We start from the raw sequence: 18,115 nt of genomic DNA, 5'->3' as shown, positions 1-18,115 counted from the left end.
AGTAAAAGTACAGTGCAGAGCACACTAAAAATTTTACTTAAGTGAAAGTAAAAGTAAGGTGCAGAAAACATTAAAAATGTAACAAGTGAAAGTAAAAAAGTTATTGCCTAATATAATACTTTTGAGTAAAAACTAAAAGTATTGCAACTACAATGAATGCAACTATTAATGTTTTTATCCCAATGACTTTACTGCTCTACAATTCAGTCCACTTTGCTTATAGTAAAACTAAATTTTGAAAATGACTTGCTCATGCAAGTGCACTTGTGAGTCATTAATCTAGCACAGCTGAAATGGTGCTCAACAACTACACTGGTAGGAAGTGGATTGCTCATCAAAAGTTCCTTTAAATCAGGCCAGGCTGCAGTATTACTGATGTCTTTTGACTGGGTCTGCAGATATCGATCAAAGGAATCTCTGACAATACTTTATCATCATCGTTGTCATTATCATCTACATTAGAAATAGTGTGGTCTGATTCATCATTTGCATCTTCATCTTCGCCTTTATTATCATCATCATGCTATCTAATTACAGAGGTGTCTTTCACAAATTTGGAATCGTCATTGTTCTATCAATTTTTCATGATGGCAAACTCTGAATGTCTTCAAGAACTGATTCAAGCATATCAAATGTGGGAGAACCCTTCAGACAAGCAGATTTCCTCTTGAAAGACTATCAATCCAATGTACAGTCACCTCAAAAAAAAGTTTTCCATGGGTTAACCAGAAGTCTATTGTGGTAGTTCACCAAGAATTGCAACCTGCTTTAGCTTCATCTCTGCTTCAAAATGACATAACTCTTGGCTGGAGACCAGTAACTAGTCCAACAAACACAGATAACTCCACAGTTCTTATAGGTTATATTCACTGAACAGCAAAATATAGGATGAGATGATCCACTGTTTCCACGATGAGATCTGCAATAGCAAAATCCTGTTCCAAGTTTTGCTGTTTCATTTGATTTACTGAGGAAGCATCATTTATGTCTCGTTTCTGCTTCTGCTTCCACTTTTACTTTGAACTGCAAGCATCAGATGTAACTGAGTAGCAAAAATTATGAAATTAATAAAATTTTAAAAAATTATGAAATTATTACTTTGGTAAAAATGTTTCCTGTACATCTTTGCAAGTAAAAGTGACAAAACTTGTACTTAAGTACAGTAACTAGCTACATTCACTTAGCTACTATGCAACTACATGATTCAGAAAGATTTCGTACAAAGTCTAGTGTCAATGTTTGCCCCTCAAAGGGCTTATCTTTTGTGGATGTTTATTTTTTATCTAGGTAGGCAATTGCTATTCTTATAAATGGGAAATCACCAAATGAATTTTCAGGAATTATGCAAAGAAAAAGACTGTTCCTTCAGTCACATTTCATCATTAGAAAAAAATTCAGCTCAACAAGTATGATATATCCAGAAATATTAAGGATGGGCTGTTGCTTGCAAAGATATGGGAAATGTCACATTCCATTTCATTGTGTGACATTAACAAATGAAAACAAGCAAAAACATATCATATTTTGTGTTTTTCTTTCGCAGATAATAGTGCACCCTCTTTGGGGTCCTTTCAATAAGCTGCAGCAAAAGTGGCCTTAGAACCCTTACGTGGGTCTTTCCCACATCCTAAGACCATTTTTTCTGCAGCCGTAAAATGGCCGATATTCTCTGTTATTGTATTAATGGCCATGCGCTAGGACTGTTTATCAAGTTGTATGATTAAAGGAATTTTGTCCCAATTTTGAAGGCTCCTGGTGCTTTCTTTGGCTATTTGTACTTTGTACCCTCTCTTGGCTGTGCCATATGCTAATGTTGCCATTAGTATGTAGCCATTTTGAATAATTACAGCATGAGCAATTACCACCATCCATTTTGCAGGTAGGGCTCATGTGGTATTCCTGCACTAACCAGTAGCGTGCAGTAATGTAGATGCCCAGGACACACACAGTTAGCGTGCACACATTTCAGAGTTACCACAAGACCCCTGAGCACATCCTGTAGTACTCCATTTTCAGCTGTGTTAGGTGTGCATCAGTGCCTAATGCAGCTTAGTAAAAGAACCCTTTTGTAAATAGTGTACATTATTTTCAAAGAGCACACACTCTTAGGGGTTCCTCTTACCAAATTGCTGCAAAATGTCATCTTAGCGGGTCCTTACACGGGTTATTCCCAAGTGCTAAGGCCATATTTCCCGTCAGGGTAAAATGGCTTTTTCTATTTTAGTATTAATGGTCACACTCTAATTTTCCCATTATTGCATGAGCCCTACAGCCATCTATTTTATAGGTGGTAAGGGCACATTCACTAACAGTATGCTAATTGTTAGTCCACAGAAATGTAGCTGCATTAACTGATTAGCACAGAACACACCCACTCTCCACCACCAGACCTACACCAGTGCTACAAAAATGGACCAAGTAAAGTCAGCCAAGTGCTCGTCAGGGATGCCCTTCTTTTTTCCATTATCAGCCGAGGACGACCATCTCTTAATCACGCCCCAGTCCTGCCTTCGCTACGGTGCTGACACTCCCCCGTGAACTTTGGTCATCCCCGCGACGGAAAGCAGTTGAGGGCACCCAAAATCGGCTTTCGATTATGCCGATTTGGGCGACCCTGAGAGAAGGACGCCCATCTCCCAATTTGTGTTGGAAGATGGGCGCCCTTCTCTTTCGAAAATAAGCCTGCAAGTTTTCTTTCAGCTCCTCCGCATCATCACCCTTGAAAACCATTTCTGGTATAGGTAGATCTCTTATATCTACTTCAGAAAAGACTGAAGCAAATAATTCATTCAATCTTTCTGCTATGGCCTTGCCTTCCATTGGTGCTCATTTTGCTCCCTGATGAGCAAATGGTCCCACAGATTCCCTCACAGGCTTTCTGCTTCTGATGTACCTGAAAAAGTTATTACTATGAGTTCTTGCTTCTTTATCAATGCTTTGTATCTAGCTTGACAGTGCTTATGTTGCTTCTTATTTTCTTCATTCGAATCTTTTTTTCCATTCTTTGAAGAATATTCTTGTGGCTCTAATAGCCTTTTTCATTTTACCTTTTAATTATGATGGCTGTCATTTGTTCTTCTTTCCACCTTTATTAATACATGGAATACATCTGATCCGGGCTTCCAAGATGGTATTTTTAAACAATGTCCATGCCTGATTTAAAGTCCTAAACTTTGCAACTGATCCTTTTAGCTTCTATTTAACCATTTTTCCATTTTATCATAGTCGCCCTTTCAAAAATTCAATGCTATTATAGTAGATTTCCTTAGTGTCTTCACTGGGGTGAATGCAAAAAAGCAGATCTGAAGAAAATCTTATATTTAGAAGGATTTTATTCAGTGTGATAAATAAAAGAACCAGATGCCTGACTCCGGCCGTATTTTGCCCTCTGCAGGGATGCATCAGGGGCAACCCCCCCCCCCCCCCAGGTGTAAAACATAGGTATCACTTTATGTGATAAAGTAGTAGCTCTCCCTCCAGCACACTCTGCACACAACTTGCAGCTGTAATGAATAAAATTCTTTTAAATATACGATTTTCTTCAGATTTGCTTCTTTGCTTTTACCATATTGGATCTTACAGATTGTCTGCTCTATTGTTTTTTTGGACCTTCGTGACTTCACTCCAGATATTAGCTCAAATTTGATCATGTTATGATCACCGTTTCCCAGTGAACCCAACATCATTATCTCTCGTACTAAGCCTTGCATTCTACTAAGGACTAGATTTAAAATAGCTCTCCTCTTGTTGGCTCCTAGACCAGTTGCTCTAAGAAGCAGTCATTTATTACATCTAGGAATTTTACCTTCTATCACTCCCTTATCTGACATTTATCTAGTCAATAATGGGGTAATTGAAATCGCCCATTAATATACAGTCACCCAATTTGCCAGCTTTCCTAATTTCTGTTAACATTTCTTCATCTGTTCGTTCAGTCCACGTGGAATTTCTATCTATAAGGATTCCACACTGCAATATGAAGAGACACAATAAAAATCCTCCTTAATGACTTGATTCCATTCTACATCTAAACCAACTAATACTGATCCCTTCTAATTTGATTATGTTAATCCAGGGCTTTTTTTGAGGAGGTACTTGGGGGTACTGAGTACCGGCACCTTTTCCATTGTCTGCTAAAATGGACCCATGGAACCCAAGCTTTAATGATAGAACTCAGGCTCTACACACCAGTTCTGCCTTGTCATAGATTCTGTGACTGGTTGCAGGGGGCCCTGGCTATTATGGGGTGGGACCCTCAGTGATCACCCCACTCCTGAAAGGTGGCCTGGCATTTGAGTACTGGCACCTTTTTTAGAAGAAACACACTGTGTTAATCACATTATCACTATTGGTCATTATATCTTACCTGTTTTATTTTGTGTTATGTAAATAATTCTACTGACCTATCTACCTAATTTCTTACACAGTAATATGTTAAATTAGACCATACCTCTTACTTTGTTTATGATTATACCTTTTGCAACATAGTGTAAGCCACATTGAGCCTGCAAATAGGTAGGAAAATGTGGGGTACAAATGCAACAAATACATAAATAAATAAATAAATAAATAAATAAATAAATAAATATGTTTTGTGCAGAATGTTTATTTTGTTTGACTCAATTCCCTCTTTAACATGATCAAGGAATCCATGTATCACTCTATGTTCAGCACTGACACAGTCCTATAATTTTAAAGTTTGGGTTTTGGAAAACTAAAACCTAACGTGTCTCCTTTACTGATCACAAGAGAAAGGTCTCACCAACTATGTATTTATTTGTATCAAAATAGTAGCCCCCAGCACACTATTGTTTTGCCAGTAACGGTATTGCTTTATATTTCTTGTTAGCGTCTGATACGTATTTTCATTTCAGCATTTAATAAACACCCTGTCAGAAATGAAATGGAAACAAATGATAAATAAAATTAATTGCACTCTGGTATCATAAGACTAGTAATAATTTACAGGCAGCAGTGACAGTGAGACAATACTGCATTGGGAAGGAATTGCTTTTATCCATTTCTCTGACAAGCTTTACAACTGAAAAATGGGCTGAAATAAATAAAATGGAATCCCATTTAAGAAGGATGTGTTTGTGAAGAACTAATCTAGCACTAAATGTTAAAATAAGTCATCTCAGACATAATCATCAGATCATTTAGCTACAAGTCCCTCAGATCATTAACTTTTTGGTAGTATTTACTTTGAACATTAAAGTGAAAGTGCCTGAATTGTTATAATAGAAAAGGGATTTTTTTTTGAAAGAAGAAAAGTTGGAATCATAATGTTATTTTAAACCATTCAATAATGTTTGCATTTTAGGGGGGTTGTTTTTCTTATTATTTATCATTTATTGTGAACCTGATATACCGCTTAACCTGGTGAACAGTTCTAGGCGGCATACAATCCTAAAGGAATTAATAAATGGCCATTCAAAACAAGAACAAACAAACTATGATCATACCAGTACCTTGTCACCAAAAGCTGGTTAAAAAAAATGTGTTTTGAGTTTTAATTTTGAAATCATCAGGACAGTCACATGTCACACAGCAACAGGGCTGCCAATAGACTCACATTTTAGGACACACTGATCCAGCCTAGTTTTTTTTTCTCCTTATATTTAGTGCTACATAGTTCTGCCCTTTCTAAGGGAAATCAAGAGGGAAATCTGATTTATTTTATTTATTTGGATTCGGATTTTGCTCACACCTTTTTCAGTAGAAGCTCAAGGTGAGTTACATTCGGGTATACTGGGTATTTGCTCACAATCTATGGGGCACTTTTACAGAGCAGCGGTAAGCCCAACACGGGCTTACTGCTTGCTCTTCCGGGACTACCGCCGGCACAATGAAGCCATCAGGAGTAGTCCCACCCTGAGAATGCACCATTTCTGGGGGAAAAACAAAACCATTGGAAATGGCTTGCGTGGCGATAACCCAGCAGTAATTGGGCATCGCCACATGCTGACCGGTTACCACTGAGTTAGCGCAAGAGCCCTTATCGCCACCTCAGTGGGTGGTGGTAAGGGCTCCCTAACGCTTGGCCATGTGGTAAGAGTTTTCTCACTGCATGGCCATGTGTGCTGGGGGTTTTATACCCACTGCAATAAAAAGGGCCCTGGCTCAAGGGAAAAACATCCCCCATTGCTTGAGGTAATGGAGGGTTAAGTGACTTGCCCAAGGTCACAAGTAGCAGCAGCAGGATTTGACCCAGGCACCTCTGGATGTCAGGACCAGTGTTTTAACCACTAGGCCACTCCTCCATTCCAAAGTTAACCCCTTCTTGACTGATCCCTGTATGAGGAATCTGTACTGCATGAGGAAGGCTTCTGTGGATGCAGAGATTATGGTTCTTTCCCCTGTTGTTTAGGGTATACATTGTAAAAAGCGCTAAGTAAAATGTTTTTGACATTTCCCATGCCACTTCAAATGAATAAAGATCCCTAAGATACAACATACAACTAGATTTGCACTTGCTTTCCTCTGTGTACTTTTCATAGCCAAAACAAGATACTTATTTTCGATAAGCAAAATTGCTGCTGCCTCACCAGACTTCAGCCCACCTGGAAGAGTGCTTCCAAACAATGCGGACATAAGTACATAAGTAGTGCCATACTGGGAAAGACCAAAGGTCCATCTAGCCCAGCATCCTGTCACCGACAGTGGCCAATCCAGGTCAAGGGCACCTGGCACGCTCCCCAAACGTAAAAACATTCCAGACAAGTTATACCTAAAAATGCGGAATTTTTCCAAGTCCATTTAATAGCGGTCTATGGACTTGTCCTTTAGGAATCTCTAACCCCTTTTTAAACTCCGTCAAGCTAACCGCCCGTACCACGTTCTCTGGCAACGAATTCCAGAGTCTAATTACACGTTGGGTGAAGAAAAATTTTCTCCGATTCGTTTTAAATTTACCACACTGTAGCTTCAACTCATGCCCTCTAGTCCTAGTATTTTTGGATAGCGTGAACAGTCGCTTCACATCCACCCGATCCATTCCACTCATTATTTTATACACTTCTATCATATCTCCCCTCAGCCGTCTCTTCTCCAAGCTGAAAAGCCCTAGCCTTCTCAGCCTCTCTTCATAGGAAAGTCGTCCCATCCCCACTATCATTTTCTCGAAAAATAGACTATTTTGTCTGCATTGCAAATTTTTACAGCTGTGATTAAAAAAAAATGCTCTATGTCCTGATAAAATAGCTTTGAATATCGTTATCCCCACATAAGGAAAAGACTAGAAAGCTGCAATTCTAAACTAAAAAATTCAAATGGAAACCAGCTGTTTAGAACTGTAAATCAAAAAGAAAAAACTGTAACCAAGAACAGTTCAATATTTAAAAGAAAAACCTAATCAGGAAAGCAGAGGTTGAGCAGGGGCGCAGCCAGACAGCAGATTTTGGGTGGGCCTAGGCAAGAAGTGGGTGAGCACCAAGTGTTCTCCTCCACACACCACACATGTTTTTGTTACCATCAGGGGGAAGTTTTCAGCTGGCGGAGATTGGGATCCCCTCCAGCTATCGCCAAACGTGTGCTACTGTTGGGTGGTCCTGAGTCCTAAGTGAGTGGGCCCCGGCCCACCCAGGCCCACCTGTGGCTACGCCACTGAGGTTGAGTAGAGCACATATTTTAACATTCACAGGTTTGCCAGTCATGTACAGAGCCAGTGCTGCATCTGGACATTTTTGGCAAAACTTGTATGTTTAACCAAAAAAATTCCATGTTCAATGATTTAGGACCCTGGACAAGCTGCATCCAAAACGGACAGGGAAACTGCAATAACCAATCTACTAATCTATGAATGTGAAGAGGAAAAACAGGAACTGGAGGCACCTGTCCTAAAAAAGCAGGTAATCCTACAGTACAATGCCTGGCATTTCTCTGAAGTGGTAATGCTAAACTAATGTTCTGGGCAAAAGCAGGCAAATTGAAGAAATCCCCTGAAAGGTAATTGATTATACAGTTTTGAAATAATGCTCCTGTAGACCTGTGGTTATATCACTACTCAAAAAAACCGACCTGCCCTTTCAACTATCATTCCATTTCCTCTTCCCTTTCTAATCCAATTACTTGAATGTGCTGTTCACCGCCACTTTCTTGACTTTCTTTCTTCTCAAGCTATTCTTGATCCTCTAAATTCTATAAAAACAATCCTTGCCAAAGCCTCCAGTGACCTGTTTCTGGCCAGATTGAAGAACCTTTATTCAATCCTCAACCTTCTTGACCTATCTGCTCCTTTTGATGCTGTTCATCACCATCCACCCCTTGAAATGCTGTCCTCACTTAGGTCTCGGTGTCCTGCTCTGTCTTGGTTTTCTTCTTACTTCTGCCATCACACCTGTGAAGGGCGCTTTTATAGCATGGGCTTACAGTTCCATGTCACTTGTACATGTAAATATAAAGAAAACCAGCAGTCATGAACTTAAGTGGCAGCAAACTGACCAAGTGCTATTTTGTAAGGGGGTGTGTAAGTGGAACAGCATGTAAATCAGGGGTCCTCAAATCCAGTCTTCAAGGTCCAGAACCTAGCCTGGTTTTCAGGATTTCCACAATGAATATGTATGAGATCTAGCTGCATACAATGGAAGCTGAGAATGCAAATAGATCTCTTACATACATATTCATAACCCCTACTGTGTCCAACATTGCCTCTGTGTCCCTATTCCCTCTCTGTCCAGCATTTTCCTGTGTCCCTGTCCCTATGCTCCCTCCGTGCCATCCTTTTTCTGTCTCCTCATCCCTCCTGTCTTTCTCTTCTTTCCACACCCCGTACCCTGGGGCCAGTATCTTTCCTTATCACTTCCTTCCCCTCCCCCCCTCCAACAGACCAGTATCTGTAAATCATGGGTCCAGTGGAGGAGTAGCCTAGTGGTTAGTGCAGTGGACTTTGATCCTGGGGAACTGAGTTTGATTCCCACTCCTTGTGATTCTGGGCAAGTCACTTAACCCTCCATTGCCCCTGGTACAAAATAAGTACCTGACTATATGTAAACCGCTTTGAATGTAGTTGCAAAAACCTCAGAAAGGTGATATATCAAGTCCCATTTCCCTTTCCCTCTCTTCCTCTCCTCCAGTCTAGTCTCAGTCTCTCTTTCTTCAACTCCCTTCCCCTCCCCTCCCCTCCCCCTGGTCCAGCATCTATCCCTCACCCTCTCCTTCCAACTCCTGGATCCAGGCACTCTTCCTGGCTGTCCCTTCCTCCCTCCATCCCCTCCCTAGGTCCAGCAGAGCAGCACCTTCTGCATCTCTCTCTCCATGGGTCAAGCACCTCCTTTTCTCCCTCCATCTCGCAGGTCCAGTGTCTCTCTCATTTCCTTCCCTCCAGGTTCCAGCATCGGTCTCTGTCTCTCCCTCCCCATGGTCCTTCTAACTTGTCTCAATTGCCGCTGGCAGAGACACTGCATCAACTAAGACAGTCTGCCTAAGGGTTTTGGCCTTCCCTATAATTTGTTCCACCCTTGTGGAAGCAGGAAGTTACATCAGAGGCGGCAGGATGCATCACAGAGAACACCAAAGCACTAAGGTAGGCTGTTTTAGTTGATGCAGTGTCAGTACTGGTGGTGACTGAGACAAATTAAAGGGACAGCCAATGGAACCCAGAGGGGGAAGGAAACAGGAGAGATGCTGGACCTGCAGGATGGAAGGGGAAAGAGAGGTGCTGGACCCAGGCAGACAAACATGCAGAAGGTGCATCTTCCTGTGTATCTGGTTTTCACATATTTAAAAGGCAATTCTAAAAGCTGGTGCCTGTATTTAGGACCAATAGTGCATCTAGTTTATAGAAAAGTAGCTCTTACACGAATGATTGATGCCAATAATCGTCAGTTATGTGTGTAAGTGCAAGGCGCTATTCTATAAACAGTGGCGTTGATATTCAGCCAGCGATGATCAGCGTTTTGCTGACCATTGCCAGCATTAAACCCAGAAATTTAATGCTGGACCATATTCAGGCACCAACCTTGAATTTCTAGGTTTACAGAGCTGGCAAACACGTGGAGGGGCATAATCGAACGAAAACGTCTATCTCCATGGGCGTTTATCTCCGAGAACGGGTCCGTGAAGGGGCGGACCGAACCGTATTTTCGAAAAAAATAGACGTCCATGTTTTCTTCGACAATTTGTGAGCGGGGCATTTTTGTTTTTCAGCGATAATGGAAAATGAAAGCGCCCAGCTCAAAAACGAATAAATCCAAGGCATTTGTTCGTGGGAGGGGCCAGGATTCGTAGTGCACTGGTTCCCCTCACATGCCAGGACACCAACCGGGCACCCTAGGGGGCACTTTTACAAAAACAAAAAAAAAGGTAAAAGAGCTCCCAGGTGCATAGCACCCTTCCCTTGTGTGTTGAGCCCCCCAAATCTCCCTCAAAACCCACTGCCCACAAGTCTACACCATTACTATAGCCCTATGGGGTGAAGGGGGGCACCTACATGTGGGTACAGTGGGTTTGGGGGGGTTGGATGACTAAGCATTAAGTAGCACAATTGTAACAGGTAGGGGGGGATGGGCCTGGGTCCACCTGCCTGAAGTCCACTGCACCCCCTAACAACTGCTCCAGGGACCTGCATACTGCTGCCAGGGAGGTGGGTATGACATTTGAGGGTGAAAATAAAAAGTTGTGACACATCATTTTTTGTGGTGGGAGGGGGTTAGTGACCACTGGGGGAATCAGGGGAGGTCATCCCCGATTCCCTCTGGTGGTAATCTGGTCATTTAGGGCACTTTTTGGGGCCTTATTCATGAAAAAACAGGGTCCAGGAAAAGTGCCCTAAATTCTAGCTACAACCGCATACTTTTTTTCCATTATCGGCGAAAGGCGCCCATCTCTGTTCGGGTGATAACCATGCCCCAATCCCGCCTTCACCACGCCTCTGACACGCCCCCGTCAACTTTGTACGCTTCCGCGATGGAGTGCAGTTGAAAACGTCCAAGTTCGGCTTTCGATTATACCGCGTTATTCGTTTTTGTGAGATAAACGTCCATCTCCCGATTCAGGTCGGAACTTGGGCATTTTTCTCGTTCGATTATAAGCAGGATAGCCAGTTACGTATGATATTCAGCACTTAAGTGGCTATGAGTTGCCAAATAAAGATAGGACTGACTTGTATGCGGCCCTATATCTGTGGTTGCTTTGGCTAGTTAAGTGCTATATATTAGCACTTAACTGTCCAAATGCCGACTCCACCCCTGGGATGCCCCTAAAATAGCCAGTCTTCACTTGGGCACCAATCGATTATCTTCAGCAGCTCCTAACCAGGTAAGTGCCACTGAAAATGACCAGTTAGCCCTGAAAAAGCAATTTAACCAGCCAGGAGTCATTTCTGGTTGGTTATTTAATAAATCATCTTGAATATCGACTCCAGTGTGCCTAAATTACTTAGGGCCCCCTTCTACCAAGCTGCGGCAAAAGGGGGCTGACGCTAGCATCAGCGCGTGTTTAACATGTGCGCCGAGGCCCCCTTTTACCGCAGCTGGTAAAAGAGAAGTCTCGCTTTTCTACAGGAAATGGCCAGGTGACAAGTAAAGCACTTGCCATGTGGCCATTTTGAGGGGGGGGGGAGCCCTACTGACACCCAATGAGGTGGTGGTAAAGGCTCCCGCATTAACCCAGCGGTAACCGGGCAGCGCATGGCGTTCCTCGTTTACCGTGAGGTACACTCCAGCGCTACAAAAATAAATACATTTTTGTAGCACCTGAAATGACAATGTGCTAGGGGTGGGAAGTACTGCCGGGCAGCTGCGGTACTTCCTGTATAGCGAGCGTCAAGCCCGCTTTGGGCTTAGCGCTGCTTAGTAAAAGGAACCCTTAGCCTGCAACTGTCAGGTGGGTGTACATGTGGGCAGGGCATGGGCATGTCACTAGTTTACACATGCACCTTACAGTATATTATCAGTTGTGCACATTGCATGGCGGGGGGAAGAGGGGTTGGTGGTTGAGAGGCTAGGATGGGGGAGGGCAGACTTATACGGGGTCTGTGCCGGAGCCGGTGATGGGAGGTGGGACTGGTGGTTGGGAGGCGGGAAATACTGCTGCACAGACTTATACGGTCTGTGCCCTGAAAAAGACAGGTACAAATCAAGGTAAGGTATACACATATGAGTTTATCGTGGGCAGACTAGATGGACCGTGCAGGTCTTTTTCTGCTGTCATCTACTATGTTACTATGTTAGTTAGGTGCGCTCACGTATGCCAGGCATTGACCTATCACAAATCTCTGGGCCTGATTTTTCAAGGCCTTGTCCATTGACACAGTGTGGGAAGTCTTCATGATCCGTATTTTATATACTGACCTGACTGTGCATCCTTTGCAGTCTCCTTCTCTCTCTCTGTAATTCCATAATCCTATCGGCTTGTTGTCCAGGAACGTTTCACCCATGCAGCCGGAGAACGTGGTGGTCTTAACGGCATCAGATTTCTGTGCAAGTTAGATGAAGCCACAAACCTTGTCAGAGTTTGATTAGAAGAAGCCAGTTTCTTTTAATAATTTTTATGCAAATGAAATACTGCTATAAAATAAAACTTGGCTCCAGCATTGCTCTAATAATTGTCAAGCTGGGTAGAGGTAAGCCTCTATCCTCCTTTTGGCTCTGCACTGGAAGGCTTCAGAGGTCTATTGGGGAGAGTGGATGAGGCAGTTTTCCATGGAAATAGGACTGTAAGGGGAAATCAGGTAGAGAAGCAAATGGAAACTCTATATAGAGTTGAATGTGGAAGAAGGGTTTGGGAATGTGAATTGCAATGAGCATGAGAGCCTCTTTTGAGCATCAAAAGCAACCCACAATCCACTGGGCAGTATGGAAAGAATCTCAGGGGTCTGTTGGCACTCTTCCTCCCCCGCCCCACTCAACTTTATATTGCTGCTGAGGAAGGTATTTATTTTCAGCTAAGGTTGCACATCCTAAATGTAGTGGACACATTTTGACTGTCTAGAGTTAGGAAGATTTCCAGGAAAGAATATAAATGACTTGTTTTTGTCGAAATTTGTTGCCTATATTAGGTACACAGACTTGCCTGAAAAAAGGTCTGCTCATATCTAACTCGGGTGCCTGATTCTAGGTAGGAGACGCGACATCCAAGTCTTGACACTCAGTAACCGCAGAGTATTTTATAAAAGGTTCCCTGAAATGCACATCTAAATGCCAGTATATATACCAGGGCTCTGCACGTGTAAATGTCAAGTAAGCAGCAGTTTTGCAGCCCTGGTGTGTAAGTGCCAGATTTACAAACCTGGACATCCACGGGGAGCCAGTTAAGGAACTGAGCTACAAAACTCAATGTTTTGTGTGTTTTTTTTCCCTGAATTGACTTTAAACACCAAAGTAATAAACACTATTGTCCCCTCAATCAGCCCTCCAAAGCTTATATTCAAATGAACTGTTAACAGACCTTATGTGTGCCTTTGGCCAGGCATAAATGTTGACATCTAGAGTTTCTGAAATATGTATCTATCAAAATGTGAAATACATATACACTTTTCAGTGACAGCACGCCCCCTTGAAAACCGTGGCTATAAACCCATAGCAGAAGCGTAACCAGACCTATTATTTTAGGTGGGCCCACAGTTAAGTTGGATGGAACTTCCCAAACTATCCCCCCCCCCCCTTATCCTGCACCTTGCTCCCTCTCTTCCCTCCTAGGATCCGACATTTGCTGCCCATGGAAGAATATTTTAGGCACAAAATGTCTCCAAGGACAAAATACGCATGGGAAAAGGGGCAAGTAGCACATGAGTGCAGGCTGTTGCACTGTAATCAACTCCCTCTCCCCCTCCAGTGTACCTTAGCTGCTTCACAGGTGGGAGCAGCGATGCGCATCCGCTACCTGTGCTGGCCCCACAGGCTTGCCTCTGCCGTGTCCCACCAGAGAGTAAATAGGAAGTGACATCAGCAAGGGTGGGACGTGGCAGAGGGAAGCCTGCGGGGCCGGCACATGCAGCAGATGAATCTCATTGCCCTCACCTGTGAAGGTGATGAGATAGGCCAGGAAAGAAAGGGGGAGGTTTAGAGAGGGGGTATTGTCGGGCCATGGGTAGGCAAGCAAGGGCAAATGCCGGATCTTCATGTGGAAGAGAGGGCGAAAGGGGAGCAAGGCAGCCTCTGCTGAATTGTCTTGGGTGGGCCTGAGCCAAGAATGGGTGGGCCTGAGTCAAGAATGGGTGGGCCTATGCCCACCCAGGCCCACCCGTAGCTACACCGCTGACCCATAGCAATTCAGGAAACTAGCAAGAAAAGATTTTATTTAAAAATTTATAGCTTGCATTACCTGAAAATTCTCAAAGGAGTACAAAAAAACATACACAACAAAATTAACATAAACAAACAAAGAAAACAAGACATTATTAAGAGGTCCTTTTACTAAGGTGCGCTGAAAAATGACCTGCGGTAGTGTAGGCATGGGTTTTGGGCGTGCGCCGATTCATTTTTCAGCGCACCTGTAAAAAAGGCCTTTTTAAAATTTTTGCCAAAAATGGACGTGCGGCAAAATCAAAATTGACACGTTTTTGGGCCTGCGACCTTACTGCCAGCCATTGACCTAGTGGTAAAGTCTCACACGGTAACCAGGTGGTAATGACCTACACGAGTCAAATGCCATGGTGCACGTCCGAAAATAAAACTTATTTTTCGGTCGCGCGTATTGGACGTGCACCAAAAATGAAATTAATGCAAGAACCACATGGTAACTCCATTTTGGAATGCATTGGACATGTGTACACGCTTATGTGGCTTAGTAAAAGGGCCCCTAAACAACACATCATCTTACTGTTAGTATCATCCATCTTAAGATGTTAAATACTATCAAAGACTTGCCAAAATGTTTAAAGGGATTTCTTTAAAAACCTCTAAGCTTTTAATAGGTCTCATATTGGGTGGTAAACTGTTCCAGAATTTCAGGCCAGCAATGTAGAAAATAGAGTGCCAATATTCATCCAATTTAATACATTGAAAGAAGGAACATCAAATCTGTCATACTTTGCTGAGCTAAGAAGCCTAGTTGGTTGGTATGTACCTAAACTTGAGGCAATAGAAACGAGAGCATTGTTATCCACAATTTTGAAAATTAGAAAAATAATTTTATAACGGATTTGCCATTCAATAGGCAGCCAATAAAGCTCAATTAAAGTGGGAGTGATATGTTCAAATTTAGAAATGCCTACTATGACCTGGGCGATAGCATTTTGAGCAATTTGCAAAGATGTCAACAGTCATTTGATTTGAGTAAACCTAAAAGAAGCTTAAAAAAAGAAGGAGTCACAAGACGACTCTGTACTACATTTCTGATAGATAGTTCTTTAAGGGGTCCTTTTACTAAGCTGCGTGAAAAGCACTTTCCGCATGGCCATTCTGATGGGAAGCACTTACCGCCACCAATTGAAGTGGTGGTAAGGGCTCCTGTGCAGCGGTAACTGGGCAGCGTGCGGCACTGGCCAATTACAGCCGGAAATGGCACACTCTGGGGTTGGGAACTACCGCCGGGCTGCTGCAGTAGCCCAGCGATACTTCCAGGTTAGCGAGCTTTAAGCCCTTGTTGGGCTTATTGCTGCTTAGTAAAAGACCCCCTAAGTGACATACAATTAGCAATCTTTGAAAGACCTTATGTACTATCTTTTTGGCATAGACTTCCAAAGACAGAGAGGAAACTAAAATCATACCAAGATATCAAATCTCATGGACTACAGCTTTTGAACCTCATCAACAGTAAAAGAAAAAGGAAAATTAGACAACGGATAGCTTGCCAACATCAAAACTCAAGTTTTGGTCATATTTAGTTTTAAGCAATTTGCTTTCATTCAAGTACCAATCGAGTGCAACCACATCTTTAAATACAAAATTGAATATTATCAGCACATAATTTATATTGCAGACCTAAGCACCCAAAAGCCTACACAAAGAAACCATGTACAACATGGATGACAGGGCAGAACCTTGAGGTACACCATAAGATATTTCAAAAAAAGGAAGACTGTTGATGACCATTGACTACATAAGTACATAAGTATATAAGCACTGCCATGCTGGGAAAAGACCAAAGGTCCATCAAGCCCAGCACTCTGTCTCCGACAGCAGCCAATCCAGGCCCCAAGAACCTGGCAAAAACCCCACATTTAATAATGATCAATGGACTTTTCCTTCAAGAATCTGTCCAGACCCCCTTTAAACTCAGCAAGGCCAGCTGCTGACACTACCTTCTCCGGCAATGAATTCCAGAGTTTAACTACGCGCTGAGTAAAGAAAAACTTTCTCCAATTTGTTTTAAACCTACCACATTCTAATTTCATCTTGTGTCCCCTGGTTCTATTATTGTTAGAAAGTGTAAATAAATGTTTCACATCTGCCCGCTCTACCCCACTCATTATTTTGTAGACCGCTATCATATCACCCCTCAGCCGCCTTTTCTCCAGGCTAAAGAGTCCTAGCCGTCTTAACCTCTTCTCATAGGGTAGTTGTCCTATCCCTTTTATCATTTTTGTTGCCCTTCTCTGCACCTTCTCCAATTCCTTTTTTTGAGATGAGGCGACCAGAACTGAACACAATACTCCAGGTGCGGTTGCACCATGGAGCGATATAACGGCATTATAACATCCTCATGCTTGTTTTCCATCCCTATTCTAATAATACTCAACATTTTGTTCGCCTTCTTAGCCGCCGCAGCACATTGAGCTGAAGATTTCAACGTCCTATCCACGATGACTCCCAGATCCCTTTCTTCGCCCGTAACTCCTAAAGCGGAACCTTGCATGACATAGCTGTAATTTGGGTTCCTCCTTCCCACATGCATCACTTTGCACTTGTCAACATTGAACTTCATCTGCCATTTGGACACCCAATCCCCCAGTCTCATGAGGTCTTCTTGTAATCTTTCACACTCCTCCTGCGACGAGACAACCCTGGATAACTTTGTGTCATCTGCAAATTTAATTATCTCACTAGTTACTCCCATCTCAAGGTTTTTTATAAATATGTTAAAAAGCAGCGGTCCCAGCACAGACCCCTGAGGGACCCCACTAACTACCCTTCTCTATCGAGAATAATGACCATAAGAATGCCTGTTTGTCAGAACACATGAAAACCAAGTCAAAACCATCCTTCCTATACCGAGACACTCAAGGTGTCTAAGCAAATTAGCAAGATTTATAGAATCAAAAGTGGCAGAGATATCAAGAGAAAACAAATGAGAAAGATGCTTTCAGGCTAACAAGATCTGTGATAAATCTTACGGTCGATAAACAATAGATGGTATTTAATGATATGTATTCCATTCTAAGATTCATACCTAACTGGCTCTCTCACTCAGCAAATTCTCATTCTAATCTAAACTTCTCCTAATTAGTACAATTTGTTTTAAAATTGAAGCATTCAGTGTAACAGACTGAGACCTGCATGCACCTGCTTGTCTGCTTATCATAAAGCGAAACAGAGGAGTAGTGAGACCAGCAGGGAGCCTTCAGGAACAACAGGACAACTCCTTCAAGGGCCTAATTATGGAAAACAATAAATTTGTGACAAAATCCTATATAATAATTTGCACCTCCAACGTTCTGAAGCTGACTCCGTGGCAGCGTGGCAGTGATGCCGTGTAGTGTTTGTAGGGTTTGTAATCGCCCCGCCCTCGAGGGAACTCTGTATAGTTGCCACCCCCCACGGCCAAATGCTCGTCAGGGTCGGCTTTCTTTTTTCCATTATCGGGTGAAGCCGGCCGTCTCTTAAGCACGCCCCGGCACACCCCGTCCCGCCTTTGCTACCCTTCCGACAAGCCCCCTTGAACTTTAGCCGGCTCCGCGACGGACTACAGTTGAGGCCGGCCAAATCGGCTTTTGATTGTGCCGATTTCTCCGGCCTTGAGAGAGGGCCGGCCATCTCCCGATTTGTGTCGGAAGATGGCCGGCCTTCTCTTTCGAAAATAAGCTGGATAGTGAATGTATATATCTTAGAAGATTAAAATATATGGATCAAACATATATGTGTATTTTTTAGGTAAAACTTAATCAATTTAATCATGTGCAGAGAGATCATATTAAAAAGGACATGTATATATATAACATTTTTAATATAAAAAATATATGACAAAAAGAGGAAACACATACTAAAGAAAGGACATATCTAAAAGACAAAAAATA

General features: G+C 42.6%; 1 protein-coding gene across 1 annotated transcript in view; it reads right to left on the bottom strand.

Moving 5' to 3' along the window:
• The window catches only part of LAMA2 (laminin subunit alpha 2), a 1,107,608-nt gene that overhangs the window by 128,912 nt on the left and 960,581 nt on the right, over positions 1-18,115 (bottom strand). Inside the window, exon 50 of the mRNA XM_030196530.1 lies at positions 12,291-12,415. Within this exon, the coding sequence (XP_030052390.1) occupies positions 12,291-12,415 (125 nt within the window). The remainder of the gene's footprint in view (positions 1-12,290; positions 12,416-18,115) is intronic.

The sequence above is a fragment of the Microcaecilia unicolor genome, chromosome 3 (genome assembly GCF_901765095.1).
Source record: "Microcaecilia unicolor chromosome 3, aMicUni1.1, whole genome shotgun sequence".
Lineage (NCBI taxonomy): Eukaryota > Metazoa > Chordata > Amphibia > Gymnophiona > Siphonopidae > Microcaecilia > Microcaecilia unicolor.
The sequence above is the reverse complement of the archived record's forward strand: the minus strand, read 5'-3'. Positions and strand labels throughout refer to the sequence as shown.